The sequence below is a fragment of the Lemur catta genome, chromosome 15 (assembly GCF_020740605.2).
Source record: "Lemur catta isolate mLemCat1 chromosome 15, mLemCat1.pri, whole genome shotgun sequence".
NCBI lineage: Eukaryota > Metazoa > Chordata > Mammalia > Primates > Lemuridae > Lemur > Lemur catta.
Window position 1 is genome coordinate 21,871,657 of NC_059142.1, and position 17,066 is coordinate 21,888,722.

At 49.6% G+C, this 17,066-nt stretch overlaps 1 protein-coding gene across 2 annotated transcripts in view; it reads right to left on the reverse strand.

Moving 5' to 3' along the window:
- The window catches only part of ASIC2 (acid sensing ion channel subunit 2), a 984,251-nt gene that overhangs the window by 53,366 nt on the left and 913,819 nt on the right, over positions 1-17,066 (reverse strand). For both annotated transcript variants that reach the window (XM_045525474.1, XM_045525473.1), the window contains exon 3: positions 10,080-10,207. In XM_045525474.1, coding sequence (XP_045381430.1) covers positions 10,080-10,207 — 128 coding nt within the window. The remainder of the gene's footprint in view (positions 1-10,079; positions 10,208-17,066) is intronic.

Consider the following 17,066-nt stretch of genomic DNA (forward strand, 5'->3'; position numbering starts at 1 on the left):
TCTCCTTGGTGTACATGTTTATGTATTTCTTTAGGGCAGAGTCCAAGAAGTGGAAGTGCTGGGATGAAGGGAATGCATGCTTTTTCATTTTAATGGATCCTACCAAATCCCCACCCATCATCCCAGCCCAGAGGCTCTACCAGTTTACAGGTTTCCACTCCCCTCAACAGCGGTCTCCTCTGCCCCCTCCAAGAGGCAGGTGGCTTCTTTGCTGGGGTCCAGCTCCCCTTCCACTTATCTGATCTGCAGTCCCCTGGGCTTTCCTACAGACCTTGGCCCAACACCATCTTTCTGTCTTTTGTCACCCAAATGCGTCAAAGGTCCCATTTTACGGACTCTGAGTACTATGTCAAAACATATAGCAGATAAATCAGGGAGTGACGATTCATGTCAGAATGATTTTTCCTTCCACAAGAGGTTCTGCTGCAGGATTTGTAGCAATCAATGAACCGATATTGATTACGCCTGCCATTTATTCATTCATTGATTTACAATGCTAGGCTCGTGCTAGTTGCTGCAGAATCCTTGCCTTCAAAGGGCCTTCTCTCATTGGATGGAGCCAGACATGCAAATCACTTGTGTTATTAGGTAAATTTATATTAATGGCCAGTTGGCTGCTGTTAAAACATTTTAAATGCTGAGAGGGAGAGGGAGAGGGAGAGGGAGAGGGAGAGGGAGAGAGGGAGAGAGAGAGAGAGAGAGAGAGAGAGAGAGAGAGAGAGAGAGAGAGAGAGAGAGAGAGAGAGAGAGGGAGAGAGAGATATTTCAGTAGGTGAGAGACCAGAGGTGTTTTGGGGATAGAGCGGTCTAATAGGTAAGTGCTAAGATTTATGAGCCTACAGAGAATGATCACTGGGGCTGTCACAACATAAACAAATTCAGGGACTTCTCCTGCTCCGATGGCTGGGCAACAGTTGTTTTCAAGCATGAAGGAGGAGGGGAGAGCAGGAAAGAGATGTCTTTTTCGGGCACCCCCTTCCCTTGCCCTTGCTAGGGGAGGGTGACAGTCAGTAGGATTGTTCCTATTCATTCATCCATTATGGTTGATATTTCTAAAAGATTTTTTTTTGTGTGTGATTATTTCACCTTCCCAGTTGGCCTTTAGCCTATGTATGGAAGTGTCCTCTACGGACTTTTTCCTCCCTTATGAAAAAAGTCAGACACCAGGGCCACACCGGTCAGAGTTCAGACAGCGAGCTGCTCATGGATCAAAAGATAATGTGGGACTGGGCAGCAGGACCCGACCAAAGAATGTTCTGATTTATTAACTTGTCTCCTGAGTAAGATAAAGTAGGTAAGTCAATAGACATCAGGCCTCCTTCCCTCTGCCTGGGTCTAAGGAGGAAATAAGCCGTTGAGAGATAAGCAACCTCCTTCTGGTGGCAGAGCCAGTGCAGAGAGGGTGCAGGAGAGCCTAGTGTCCCCTGAGGGAAGCTACGGAGGGTGGGCACCACTGAAGGTCTGGACTTTGCACTGGGCTGGGGCTGCCATGGCAGTTACTTCCATTTCTGGCTTATCCTTTTTCCCATGTACTCAATAAAAGGGCTTTTAAAAATATTCCTAGTGTTAGAGACTGCTTAAATTCAGTTCTACTGTATCTGAAGCCTAAGCAGAACTTAAATGGACTGTAAATTATTGAAGTTAGCCCTCAGAGATCGTTGAACAATATTGCATCTAAGAATTATATGCCCTAATCTTTTCCCTTAAGAAGTTTGCAATACATTGGAGGTATATTACACAGACAGATAAAACTCTTAACCCATGATCAATTGATTGATTGATTGGCCGCCTCTCCTGCTTGCCTGCAACCTGTGAGAAGAATCGGGCCAGGCTAGGTCACTGTTGTGTCCCCCATGCTTAACACAGGGCCTGGCACATAGTAGATATTCAATAAATAAATGAGTGAGTCAGGATGAAATGGTCATGGAGTTGGGTGGGAAGGGAGCTCAAGGCCTGTGTGTGGGGCAGTGTGTAGATAAGGGGCTTGTGCGCTGGAGTACAGCGGGATTTAATCACTGGGAAAGGTGACAGCTGGAGCCGGGTGGTGGAAGTTGGACCCTATGCTATGGGTCGGGAAAGACATTAATAGGTATCAGGCAGAGTGTGACACGATAAAGCCCCCTGCCATGCATTAATTTATTCATTCATTCCATTTGATACAATTTATCGAGCATCTTCTATATGTAAGGCACTACATGAAATACCAAGATATAAAGCACAGAAATGAAATAGAGTCACATCCTCAAAGAGTTCCCAGTCTGGTAGGGGAGCTAGCTAAGTAAACAGATGGTCATAACGTATACATTTGACGCTAGAGATTCCCACAGAATACTCTAGGACGGTATTCTGGAGGAGGTACGTTGGAGCTGAATCTTGAAGGAAGGACACATGCGAGCTAGGTGAGGAAAGGGTGGGAAGGGTGTCGCTGGCAGAGGGAGAGGCAGGAGAGAGTGTGATGCTCAGGAGTAGCGCTGCTGTCTGACATTGCTGGTGCGTGGCGTGGGAGGCTGGGGGTAGAGTGAGATGCTGCTGAAAAGGGAGGCGGGGCCAGACCAGGAAGGGAGATGCTCAGAGGTGCATTTTAGAACGATGCTGTTGGTGCAGGGAATGGATCGGGGAGGGACAAAGTGGGCAGCAGGGAGCCCAGGGAGCTGTTCTTATCCAGGTGAGGAATCATAAAGACCTGAATTAAAGTAGTGTGGGGGATAATAATAGCTAGCATTTACTGGGCACTCACTGTATGCCAAAAAGTCTTCTATGGGTGTTTCACGTAGTAACTCAGTACTCCAGTTACCCTCTGAGTTAGGAACCACCATTATCCCCATTTTACAGATGGGGAGAGGGAGGCCACCAGGTCCCACATCTAGCAAATGCGGATTTGCACTCAGACCATTCACAGAGTCGGGGAATCTAGGGGGAGCAACAATTTTGGGGTGCAGTTGTGGCAACAGGAAGAGTTTGAATTTAGTTTGGGCTGTTGATTCGAGATGCCCACGGGACTGCAGCACCTTGACTGTTAGGTCTGGAGCTCAGCAAAGAGATGTGGGCTGGCCTGCGTTCCGAGACCCCCAGTGGACCCCTGAAACTGGGGATAGTACCGAACCCTACATACGCTATGTTTTTCACTATGCATACATACCTATGATAAAGTTTAATTTATAAACTAGGCACAGTAAGAGATTAACAACAATTATTAATGCTAATACTAAAATAGAATAAGGGCTCTTGCTCTCTGGGGCCATTGTGAAGTAAAATATGGGATACTGGAACACAGGCACTGTGATGCCGAGATAGTCCTTCTGACCCCCGAGCCAGCTGCTAAGTGACTAATGGGTGAGTGGTGGATACAGTGTGGACAGGCTGGACAAAGGCACGATTCACATCCCGGTGGGATGGTGTGAGATTTCATCACACTACTCAGAACAGCATGCAGTTGAAAACTTAGGAATCGATTATTTCTGGCATTTTCTATTTAATATTTTCAGGTCATGGTTGACTGTGGGTAACTGAAACTGTGGAAAGTGAAATGGCGGATGGGGGACGACTGTATAGAGAACTCTCTGGTGACTCTTTGGCACAAAGTCAAGGAGAGGGAGAGACTGCAAGGTAGAGGGGGAGGCAGGATGAAGAATGGTTTTGTCTCCTCCTAAGACTTGAACATACTTTTATGTGATTAGTTTTTGGATTCCCCCGACAGAGCTGGGCACTATTCCTAGCTCATCCCAGCCAATCGGCAATTCTGTTAAGACCCCTTCTCATCCCTCCCCTACCCTCCTGCCATCAACTCCACCTTGAGAAAACCAAGCTCACAATGTGCAGGAAAAAGGGTGAAAACCCGACTCTTGGTACAACCATCTGGGGATCTGATGATATTTCTACTTTGGAGGCTGAGTGGCAACACGTGATTAAGTAGCTAAGCTAGTAGATGTTTAATCGATTCTTATTTTCAGGCTATTTATGGGAAGCAGTGTGCCCCGTTGATGGTGGAGGGAACGGCCACACAGCAGTGCTTCGATGGGGCAGAACGAGATGCTGCCATATTTATGCAGCTCCGGCTTTGGCCATTTGGAAGTCACTAAAGGCATGTGTAATAAATTCTCTCCTCTGCCTTGAAAAAAAACAGCTGGGCAGGGCTCCATTTCTAATGGGGCCTGTGAAACACAGATATTAAGGACCATGGATCTGGCTGTCAGATTGACAAATGAGTCTTCTCTTTTGAAAGGCACTTAGGAAGTTGTATTTGGAAGCTTCAGTGGAGGTGTCAGAAGCAGGCGGCGGGTGTCGCACCCAATGCCTGGGCCTTTTTACTTGGGGGTGGAGTGAGGGATGCTGTTTCTTGTTGTGAGCCCTGGCAACGATTCCCTCCAAATGTTGGAAATGTGGCCCACTTATGCCAAAGGCAAAGGCTTAGGTTTCTGCAGGAGCCAACTGGGCCCAGACAACCTGCCAAAGACCTGACCGGGACTGGTAGGGCCTGAACATTTGTGTTTGCCTTTACCGTATCAGCACAGTGTGGTGCTGTCCTCTTACCGCATGGATGTCCCAGCTTTGCACATTCACATACATGAATTCACTTGCTCTTTTAATTCTCCCCAAATTCCAGAGTTCTGGCCTGGCTCTCTCTTCTGTTCATCCACTCTCATCTACACAGACCCCTTTCATGAGCTTTTGCTTTGATCAGAGTGTCTAAGTTTGCAGCCAGAAATGATACGGATATCATCACCTGTCACTGCCTAGCTTGACAGCCTCAGGGAGAAGGAGGGACCTCAGGGCAGATTTTAATGGGCATTTTGGCAGAGGTGAGTGGGGGGGGGCAGGGACACTAGATGGTAGCATTGGATGGTCCATTCATTCTTTCGACAACGCTATCTATGGAGCTCATCTGTAAGGAGGGCACTGGGAACACAGGACCCGAAAGACACCATCCTTGCCCTCAGGGAGCTCCCAGTCTACAGTGAGGCAGGGGCTGATGGAGGCTGAAGAAGGCAGCACTGGAGAGGCGGGTGTCTGTCAGGAGCAGTGATCCACAAGGGGAGGTGAGCCTGCAAGAATGTTTTATCTCTTAGGAGTGTGACCAAAAAAAATGCCAAATCCCTACTTCATTCTCTGAGTGCTCCAAGGCAGGGGCCAGGCCTTGCTTACCTTCACCTTCCCAGCACATTTGGTATGCAATGAATAGCTGCTGAAGGAATAAATGATGTGCAAAGTGTGGTAGGGAGCCGCCGACTGTTCCTTGGAGGGTAGCGGGATGGGACAGGGAAGGCCATGATCTCTGAGCAGTATCTGGAAGCATGAAGCGGCCTTTGCCAGGTAGATGGGACAAGGAAGGGCTTCTGGGCAAAGGGAACAGAGGGTGCGGATGCACAGAGGCAGATGTCAAGAGCGTGCAGTGTGTGGTGGATGGCTCCCTGCCACCGGGACGTGGGGCACATGCTGGCCGGCAGACCGTGAGGCTGGAGAGAGGGAGGGCAGTGGATGGGCTGAGCAGGGCTTAGGAAGGCCATTCATCTCACATCCTTGTCATGATTTACCTTGAGAACTGGCATGAAGGAGGGGGTCACAGCTGGCAGAGCAGGAAGTGGGTGTGGAACTACCATTGGCCAAACTTCCAGGTGATCCTTGTGCCTTTGAGTGAGCACAGGCAAGGACTCCCAGGCTGGGAAAGCTGGTGGCCTTTTGAGGTCATCTAATTGAATCCTCTCATTCCACAGATGGGAAAACTGAGGCCCAGGGAGGGGAGCAACCTGCCCAACGTCCCACGACACACCAGGACTAGAATCCAGGCCTCTGGGCTCCTAGGCTGGTTTGCTCTGCATGGTACCAGGCATCCTTGTTTCTTTGGGCTCACAGTAGGAAAAGAAAATGCCCACCAGCCAATCCCTCCCTGGATTACCTCCCAGTGGGCTCTCCCTAGACAGTTTCCCTGAGTTACAACCCAACCGTGCAGTGTGGTGGAGCAGAAAGAACACGGGCTGGGGAACCTGATAGATTTGGGCTTGAAGCCCAGCCCTGCTGCTCTCCTAGCCATGCAGCCCGAGCAAGGCACTTAACCGTGCAGTTCTGTCACATGGAAAGCGGAGATAACAATACCTCCCTTGCAGGGCTGTTGTGAGGGATTAAATGAGATAGTGCATCTCAAGTGTCTGTGTACCATAATGCCTGGCAGACAGTGTGCGCTCCATCAGTAGTAACTGTTGCTATTCTTCCCCATGCCCCAGGGTTCTATTTCTGCCTCTAGTTTTCCCGCTGCCTGTCTCTGGCGGTGGTGGTTCTGGGAGTGTGCAGGGCATCCACACCCACTGAGCTAGCCAGGGAGGCATTTCTCAAGTTGTCCAGGAAGGCAGGGACAACCTCGGCTTAATTGTGTTTAGGGCAAATGCAGATTAAAAAATAGCAATCTTTTGTCTGTGTTGCAGTTCAAGATTGTATTCTTTTGGATTACAAAATAAAATTAAAAAAAAATTGAAAGGGGTATGTGTGTGTGTGTGTGTGTGTGTGTGTGTGTGTGTGTGTGTGTGTATGTAATTATGCATTGGGGTGGGGATAATTGCTACCATGCAGAGGACTTTCCCACTTACAGAAAGATTCACAGGAGGATTCCTTTAAGTCACCAGGTCCTCTTAGGGCTCTTACTCTGGGGTCAATGTTCCTAAGTAAGATTCACACCAACCTTCCAGGAAAGGGCCTTCTTGCAAGGCTCCCTTGAACTTTGAGTGGAAGCAGCAGAACCCTGATTGACAGCAATGTGGCCGCCATATTTCATTGATGGGCCATAGACTGTGAGATGCACCATGATTTTATGAACCGCCAAGAAAGAGAAATACTGTCCATTGTAATTGTTAAGATCTGTTTGATTGTAAAAAAATATCCTGATTTCAGAAATGTTAAAATGTGAAAAAAAAAATGCCTCTTAAAATCAATGAACTTCTGTGTTTGAGGGCCATGGTCAACAGGGTAGGTTAGCATACTGGCAGAATGAGAACATACAAATGGGGCACAATTCCCAAATTATATTAATACCTGGCTTAACATTATTTTCCCCTTTGTTAAAGGCACCACGAATCTACAGGCTACATGAGGGCAGAGACTGGGTCTGTAGCTCCGTCACTTCACTCACAGTAGGTGTTCAACAGATATTGCTGAATGATTAAATAGAACAAATGCACATGATAGAAGACATGGGAAGCCCAGAAAAGAAAATAAATCATTCATAATTCCCCCACTGTGGGTATTTTGGCTTATTTCCTTCAAGTCTTATTTTCTATGAATATGCTCTTTTATATACATGTAAACATAATATATTATTAGATTTAGCTCTGGGATGTGTTTTTGTATTTTTCTATTAATATAAATGAAACCATGAAACGAGATGATGCGGAAATGCCTCGAAGACTGTAAAATGTTTAACAAATATCTTATTAGTTATAATAATCATGAAAGTACTGATATGAATGAGGCTGATTTTCTGAGACTATACTTCAAAGCAAACCACAAATCTGCCCTCTGAAGCTGGGAAGACGTTCTATTTCCTCATCCTACTCACCACGGGGAGTCCTTCTGTTTCATAGTGGGAAGAGAAAGACAGACTTAAGGCTTCTTAGAAGTCATCAGCTCCAACTTCCCACCCAGCCCAGAACTTTCTTCCATCTCACTCATGGAGGGTGAGCTGGGATCAGGGGCGTGGGGTGGGGTGGGGGTGGGAATAAGCACGTTTCTCAGGCTGATGAAAAAGAGCAGCTTACCAAGAACTTTCTCCTCTCCAGCCTTGGCTAGCGCGGGAAGAAGTTACGCTTCCCGTTTCAAGGAATGCTGTTGGCTCACTCTGCACGGCAATAGCAATGTCGACACCAGACAGATGTCAACACGAGTAAATAATTCATGGCAGTGGTGGCAGGTACATTTGACAAACCACAAAGTCAGATTTGCCTTGGACAACTAGTCAAAAATTTACTTTTAGATAGTGAAAGAATTCATATACACATTTGTTAGTCCAATCTGAGCCTGGGTCTTTCAAGGGACGTGGGTTTACTCACACAACAGAAGGGAGTGCTGAAAATGTTCTCTCTTTGACCAAACTCCAGCCAGGCTCCCCTGAGCCCTCTCCTTGACCAGGTCTCAACCTTGGCCCACGGAGGCTTGAACGAACACTAACATAGTTTCTAACAGCTCAAGGCCACATCCACAGGATGACACTAGCCCCGCTTAAGGGGCCTGAATGAGGAAACTCAAGGCTGCCAAAAGAATTTACTGTTTGTTCTGGACAACACCTGAATCCAAGGCCCCTGTCTCCCAGGCTCTGTGGGAGGGCAGGAGCCTAACTTCACTAAGCACCAGTTAGCACAAGTAAGCAAACCCAGATGGTTTCACAGGGACCAACCCCCACTCCCCTTCTGGTTGTTGTAATTTTCCACTTCCCTGACTCTGCTCAAGCCCTTGACATCCCTCCCTCCCCTCCCTCAGCCTCCCTTTAACATACCCAGTCCCCTCTGTGCAAATCAGAGTTGAGTTCAGATCATGCTGGACCTTGCAATAGTATATCAAAATCTGCCCTTACCATGTCACCTAGTGTCTGGCTTTGCTTACCTTCGACAGTACTCAGGAGCCCACCTAAGCTAGTAGCTGGGGGCTGCCTGTCCGTCTGCACGCCTTTACAGGGTAATCCATGTTCTCACTCTTCCTGACTCTCAAACCTTAGCCCTAAACTTGTCCCCCTGCCGTCTGTCTCACACCCTTCTTTGTCCTCAAGGATGCATTTTTCTGGTTGTACCTTTTGGTTCCCACCCTGCATATCCTTGGACACCCCCATTTCTGCTCATACCACCTGCCTCAGTCTTGGGGGGCCCGTAGAGGCCAGGCTAACCTCCCAGCACCCCCGCCCCTGCCTCAAAGCTGCCATCCCACCTTCTATGTGCTGCAGTGAAGGTTGACCTTGGCCTTCACCAACTGCCCAGGCATCGTGTACAGGGGACGGTTTGTGAGGCCTGTACCATCGACGCTTCCCCAGAGGGTCAAAAGTAAAGCTCATTTATAGATTTATAACCAGTTTTTTAATGCAGATACCGCTTTACAAAATGGCTAAACAGCTGCAATCATTACTAGATGAAAGATGACGTTTGAACTAGATTTTAAAAACAAACTGAGCTCCTAAGTTACGTGCACACACCTTTCCTTACTCTGCACCACCGTTCTCCCCAGTTCTCCCCTTCTCACACCCTAGAGCTGGTGTCTCCACCACCCACTGACTCAACTCTTCCCGAAGCCTCCTCCAGCAAATTGTCTAGGATGGTCTGGTTTAGGATGCCCTCCCAGTCACAGCCTCTCGCGCTTCTATTCCAGGCAAACCAGACGCCAAGTATCCAGGAGATGAGAGAGAGAAACAGTGTGTCTCTCCATAGTCCTGCTTTGAGACTTCCTCCCCACTGAGAGTTTGCGAAGGTCTCCCTTCTGAGATGTGAGACCGACTTCAGACGCAAAGCTGCGCCCGTCCTCCCTCCACCGGCTGACAGAGTGGATGCAGCAGTCCCGGCTGGGTGTGTCCCCTCCCCAGGGCTACATCAGAGAGAGCAGGCAGGAATTCATGCACGAGAGTTCACACCACTTAAACCCCGTGACGGGAGAGGGATGCCTCCGTCCCTTTTCTCTTTGTAGGCTGCTTTGAATTGTATTAACACAATGATGAAACGTATCAAACTCTGGTTAGCAGTTTCCCTTAGCATGCCCTGGCCAAAAAAAAAAAAAAAAAAAATCCCCATTTAAAAAAAAAAATCAACTCGCACAAATTCTACTGTGACAGAATGTTCTAGAAAAGAAAAAAAAAAAACAACCCCAACCAATTCAGTGAAAAGGAAAATAAGCTGGGTTTCCCTCATCCTCGATTTCAGGAACAACAGGTGGTACAGGAGACGTGGGGAAGGGGGGTAGCCAACATCTTTCTCCAATTTCAGCGTGAAGCCCTCGGCCAAGCTCAGCCCTGCTCCAGCCTCCTGCCAGCGGTGGGAATCCCATTTCTCCTCCTCCTGCCTTTGCAGGTGGCCAGGGTAGGCTGAGGACCACCGATCCGGCGAGCCCGGGGAACTTACCCTCTGCTCCTGTGTGGCCACGAAGGTCTGGAACCCCGGAGCCACCCCAAAACCCAGCTCTTGGATGAAAGGCGGCTCAGACTGACTGTGGATTTGAACTTTCACTCCTGCTTCAAACGTTGTTTCCTCTGAAAGAACAAATATGGACAGAGCCATGGGTCAGTGACAACAGATGATCATGGAGTCCTGGGGTTGCAAAGCTCAAAGGGACTCTAAAAAGGCCATGCTGTAGGCAGAATAATGGCCCTCAAAGATGTCCATGTCCTCATCTCTGGAAACTGTGAAGAGGTTATCTTACATGGCAAGAGGAGCATTGCAGATGTCATGGAGATAAAGGTCGTGAGATGGAGAGACTGCCCTGGGTTACACACGTGGGCCCAGTGTCATCACAGGAGTCCTTGTAAGAGGGACGCAGGGGCATTAGAGTCAGAGAGAGAAGGAAAAATGCTCTGTTGCTGGCTTGGAAGGTGCAGGAAGGAGCCATGAGCCCAGGGATACAGGCAACTTCTAGAAGCTGGAAAAGGCAGGGGAACGGATTTTTCCTTAGGGCTTCCAAAAGAAACACAGCCCTGCCAACAACCTTGATTTTATTGAGCTAGTGAAACCCATTTTGGATTCCTGACCGCCGGAATTTTAAGATAATGAATTTGTGTTGTTTTCAGCCACTACATTTGCGGTCATGATCGCAGCAGCTGTGAGAAACTAATTCAGGTCAGTCAGGCCAACTCCTTGCCTCAGTTGCCAAATCCATAGAATGGGATTATGAAATGAGTCAAGCTCCTTTATTTTATTGGCTACTTTTTCTGCTGGGCCGTGAGCTGAAGACAGGACATCAGGAGGAGGAAAACACGATGATGCAGTAGTGGAAGTGGAAGTGCAGGGCTTGTTTGCCAAGGTGCTCGCCCCTTGGAGCTGCAGGAAATGGACAACTAGAAGGGAAGCTTGCCCTTTTTGTCCTTTGGCAGGAGAAATGGCCCTTGGCAGTGGCAGGTGGCAGAGGTGGCACAGCCTGGCTTGCAATCCGTGAAGAACGCACTTATGGGATTGTATCAGCCCTTACTGGCTCTCCGACTCTGTGGTGCCCTCTCCAGACAGCCTTCAGAATGAGCTTTCCAAAGCGCCAACCTGCATAACTCTCTCCCCTGCTTACAAGGAGCTCAGGCTCCTTAATCCGCCTGGTGCCAGCCTTGCTCCGGGCAGCTCTCTGCCTCGAGGTACTATGTGGTCGAGCCCTCCAAGGCTGCCTGGATTGGGGGTTACTGCCCCCTGCTCTGCACGGACGCACATGCATCTCCTTCTGCCTGGAATGCCCTTCCACACTGTCCTCCTGACAATCTCCCCACTCGTCACTGAAGATGAGCCCTCCAGCATCACCTAAAGCAACTCCTTCTCTTGCTCTATTGTATCTTCCACATCTGCCTGCTGAAGCCTCTGCCACAGCACGCGTGACGGTCCTTTATCTGACTGTCCTTCCACCAGGCTGGAGCATCCTGAGGCCAAGTTCTAGGCTTTCTCTCTGGATCTTAGAGGTCTGCACAGGGCCGGGCATACAGCAGGCACTCAGGGGAGGCCTGTTGAATGAGTGGATGGCAAACGCCCCTCACTTATTAATGGGCAAGGCCAATCTGCAGTCCACATCAAGGAACGTTCTCAAAGAATGGGGAGAGGATGGATAAGTGCAGAAATCAAAGATGGAGCAGGGGGAAAATCGGGGTTGGGGTTAGGGAGGGAAGCAGGACATGTCAGCACTGGGGCTGTGGCTTGTGGAGGGTTTGGGGACACACTAAAGCTGGTACAGAAGAGAAAGCCTGAGAGGGGAGGGCTGGGGCCAGCCATGGGAACGGCATGACCCATGGAAACCCTGGGGACTTCAGACCGAGGCAGGTACCGGGGTCCAGAGCTGGGTGAGAATTCCAGGGTGGGGTGTATGTGGAAAGAAAGGTCCAGTAGACAGACAGGGTCCGGGGGGAAGGACAGGCAGGGCTTTCATAGCCTAGAGGAGTCCAGTGGCTGACGTGGGTTTCAGGAAAAGAGACCCCCGGCCAGGAGTCCTTTCAGATACGGTTCCTGGAGCAGGAGAGAGTCCCAGGCAATCCGTGAACACACCCCCTTCTCTCCAGCAGAGTCAAGTGTTCTGCAATTTCTTTACCCAGGTCACCCTGTGCAAACTCCAAGCCATTTGTCCCTGTACGCTGGTGGTTTTGTGTCAATGTCTCCCATGGACGGTGAATTCCTCGAGAGTGGAGATGGTGTCTTTTTCATTCCAGGCCCCCCCCCCCTGCCCCGGCCCACGGGTGGAGCCTCGGGGGAGGTTTTCAGATCAGGGAGGAGGACTTCAGGAGAGGGAGGACTGCATGGCATGAGGGGTGAGCAGTCAGCTGTCAGCGGCTATGTTTTCTGAAGTCTGCCCGAGAGAGGGGCTGAGGAGAGGGCGAGGAGCCCGAGGAACAGGGACAAGGAGGGAGCCTGGAGTGACACTGGGATTGCAGGGACGCTCCTGCTGGGAGGATCTGAAAGCGCCTTCAGTGAGCCGTGGGAGGGAGCAGGAGAGATGCCAAAACTGGTTTTCCAGAGCTCGTGGAAGCACTGTGCGTGCTACACAACCGGGCTTAAGAAACCTTACAGCCAGTAAGACAGGCTCGAAGGAGGGAGCCTGCGGCTTGCAGGGGGAAGCGAGAAATGAAACCTTCCTGTCAGAAATGCTGCGAGTAGGGGGTGAAACCGACAGGCCCGGCGTGCCACTCTCAGCGAGAACCGCCCAGGGCTAACCGGACGGGGTGAGGGTTTGGAAGAGGCGCTAGCTTATTCCAGAACCTACAGCAGTTTTGGCAGAGAATAAAAAAATCCTCAAGTAACCTCATTTTTTTTTTTAACAAACACCCAGCAACTGGATGGACATGAGCGGGAGAGGGTGATGGATACGGTTTCGGCTCTTTTTAGAACAGTACTGCCCAGCGGAACTTTCTGCAAAGATGAGGATGTTCTGTAACCTGTGCTGCCCGATATGGTAGGTGCTAGCCATGAAAGGTGGCTCGTGTGACTGAGGGATGGCATTTTTCATTTTATTGAATTTCAATTAATGAAAACTTAAGCTTAAATAGTCACATGTGGCCAGTGGCCACCTGACTGAACAGTGCAGATTTAGAACATTCATCTACGAGCAGACCCCTGCCCTCCCAGAGCTGTGGGGTGACGAGGACACTGCCGTCCTTCCTCCCTGGCCAGGTGCTCCGCAGGGTCCCTCGTGCGGAGGTCCTGGGTGATTCGGGCAGGGTTCTGGGCAGCAGAGTGGTGCGGATCCACGGGCAGACCACAACTGCAGTCCCAGATCCTCCAGGTTGGCAGCAGCCGCAGCCCCCGTCTCTGCCCTCACACCTGCCCTCGCTCTGCCCCTTGCCTGGGCGGGGCAGCTGACTGACTGTGAAGACCCACCTTGAGAGCTGAGGCTACTAAACACAGGCTGTCAGAGCCAAAGGCGACCTCAGGCCACCTACCTCAGAGGTGCTCAAGCCAGGGCACACGTTAAATCACCTGGAGAGCTCGGGTGCCGCTTCCTGGGATCCACGCCCAGAAATTCTCATTCAGTCCCTCCGGGGTGGAGCCCAGGAATCTGCATTTCTGAGGATTCTCCTCTGGGTGATCTGAGGCCAGCCACGTTTGGGCAATCGAGCAGGGAGGGAAGCAACTTGCCCAGGGCCACATGGCAGGTCAGGAGCAGAGCAGGGGTGAGGAGCCAGGTCTCCTGGGTTCTAATTCGGCCCTCTTTCTACCCTATAGGAGTGTGGCTTATTCACTGTAGGCAGGTGCTTTGGCTCATAGGTCTGGGGTCCTGAACGGGAGCTGGGGAGAGGGAATATCTTCCTTATTGTCATATCCCTTAAAGCCCCTAGACAGTGGCTTACAGAGCTCAGTCCATGTTCAAGGTGATGGTGCCTGTGTAGCAACGTGAGTTGTTAGCATGTGAGCCGTGGGGTGGCCAAGGGGGCAGAAAGCACAAAGGCTCTCAAACAGGGATGCCCTTGGCCCCTTGCAAGAACAGCCAGGAGGCCCGAGTGGCAGGGACATGGTCAGAGGTCAGCTGACGGTTCACCCATCACAGTTACCCCGAGAGGGAGCTCTCCCATTGTGTGGACAAGGAAACAAAGGCTCCGAGAGCGTGGCTTGCCCTAGCCGCACACGGCAAACCCAGCATCAAACCCTTGGCTGTCGGGCTGCAAGGCCCGTGCCTTTTGTCCTCCACCTTGTGGCCTTGCTCAAATACTCTGCTATTTTCTAGTGTCATTGGTCACATTCTGCATTGGTTTGGATCCTTTGGGACTTTTCAGTCTGGGCCCCGAGCTGCTGAGCTTTGAATCCCCCTGGGATGTGGCGAACAACAATATTGGCACATGCATGATAAGCTTTGGGGTTTCCTGGATCCCCCCGGCTGTCGTGAGGCAGGTGTCAATATTTCTACTTTATTAAATTTTATTTATTTATTTTTATATCATGTTCATTTGATAGAGGAAGAAACCAAAGCTCAAAGAAAGTAAAGGACAGGCTCAGAGTCTACGACTCGTGGCTGCACAGAATTTTAGAGCTAGGAGAGCCCTTGATACTTCTTTAATTCAACTAACTTTTCGTCTTTGACGTGAGAAAACTGAGGCCTCCAGAGGAGTGGCCAAGGGTCCCACGGCAGGTGGCAGCAGGGCAGAGCCCAGGATCTGGGTCTCCTGACTCCTCACCCTCCTCCACCCTCTGTTAGTCAACTAGAGGCAGCATTGGTTCCAGATGACAGGTTGTTAATTCCAAGCTGGGCAGGGATGGAGAGGAAAGAACAGTTTAATTTACAATGGGCCCAGCAGCCTTTGTTCTGCCATCTCAGAGTTCAGGGGAAAGTGGGACAGTGACAGTCATGGGGACCAGAGTCCCAGCCCTAGTCCTGGAGCGCCCTAGTGGGAAGGGCCTACCAAATGCTGTCTGTGCTCCACTAGAGGTGCCAACTTGGTCCCTGCTCCCTTGCTTGCACTGGGGAAATCCGAAGAGACCCAAGGCCTGGGAAGAGCAGCATCCCTAAGTGCATCAAGAAACACATGGGCTCCGACATCACAGAGATCTGGGCAAGTTACGGTGCCTCTCTGAGCCTTAGTTTCCTCTTTGTTAAAATGAAGTGGGGCTGATCGCTCATGTTACTTTTAGCTCTAAAATTCTTTGTGCTGAACACCATGTGCAAATCTCTTTACCTCACTGCATCTCATTTTAATCTTCTGCAAAATAGATTTAAAAAAAATTGATGCGGCTGTTCAGAACTCACATCAAGTCAGAAGAGGTTGAGTTTTCTAAAGACAGCACAAAGAATTCACAAATTGCTGCCTCTCTAAAATTGGACAATATGTATCTTGTTCTCCCTCTCCAGCCTACCCCTGTCAGGTAGGCCCAGTAAGGCAGCAGACCAGCACGGAGACGGGCAAGCTCACGTTTGGTCGCTCACAGGTGACATTTTGATGCTAGGCGAGCGTTCGGAGGAAGAAAAATCAACATTTTGTCCCCACGCTGGATGGGCTGCGATTACATCTGTTCAGGGCAGCAGCATGATGCAGCAGTGTTCTCCTGAATGGCTGGGTATCCAGGAGATGTTATCACATGGCCACAAGAGTTTGGTGAAAGCTGCAAACTTCAGCCCCTCCTGCAGAGTTGGAGCACGCTAGTATCCTACAGACCCTATGACCTTTGAGGGCAAAAACATGTTACACGCTGTTGAACTGAGTGTTACCTAAAGCAACCTTTTTTTTTTTTATTATTTTTAAGAAACACTAGCTCTTGGTGGAAAGAACCCAGGAGGATCACATCAGAAGATGTGGATTCAAATAATAGTTCCAGTACTTTTTAGCCATGAGATCGTGGGACAGTCACTGAATGTATCAGAGACCTCTGCTTACTGCAAATGTTAAATCTGTTAAATGATTAGAACTTCCCTGTCTATTTCATAGGAGTGGGGGGGATCTGAGGCTAGAACGCTGGCAGAGCACCTTATACACTGTAGGGTGACGTGCCCATGTTGGGGAAGGGGATAATGTTAGGACTTGGTTACGTGACTGAGAAGTGTGGCTACACTTACATTCCCACTAAACAGAATATTTTCAAAACATACATTAGTGAAGGCACTGTGTGTGGAGTTGGGGTTGGGCTCATTACAAAAAGATTTACCCCAAGGATTCTCTAAGTAATGAGTTTCCCTAGTGCATTCAGGCTCAGAGATTACAAATGACTCGATAAGAAGGCTGATGATTCTGGGTGGCAAGTGGTGTTCGGGAGATAACACCCTTGAAAAGCCACCAGGAAGTCTCTGAAATTATAAGATTCTATTTATAAAAATTCTGTTGACGCACACTGACGGTGGAAGTTAGGTACAACCAGATTTGCCGAACGGATCATGTGTATAGATTGTGATGTGATTACAGAATTCAAAACATCCAAAGCATTACTGCATCTGTAGCAACTTTTTGTTATTGAATATTTTCTCAATCAATGAATACAAAAAGCATGATAGCTTTCATGTGGGGTGATGGCTGAGAAATAATTTTGATGTTAAGAAGACATCCTCATCCTTCCAAAGGGTGGGAAACAGTGGTCCAGATCAGAGCCTCTCACACTGGAATGTGCACACAAGTCACTCGGGGACCTGTCACAATGCAGTCGGGGTGGGGCCTGAGATGCTGTGTGTCTGACAAGCTCCCAGGTGATGCCAATGCTGCTGGTCAGAGGACCACACTTTGAGTATCAGGACTCCAGGAGAACATCTCTGCTTTAGCAGAACACATTAGGCCCCTGGGGATCTGGCCTCTACCTACCTCTCCAGCCCCAGGTCTCATCCTTAGAGCCAGATGTCAGCACACCCTGGGCCATTCTTGGTCTTTGTTCCTCATTGTCCTCCCTCTGCCTGGGACCTCATCTCTCCAGGACCCCACATCTCCCTCTAACCCCTACACACTGCCCAGCATCCTGGCA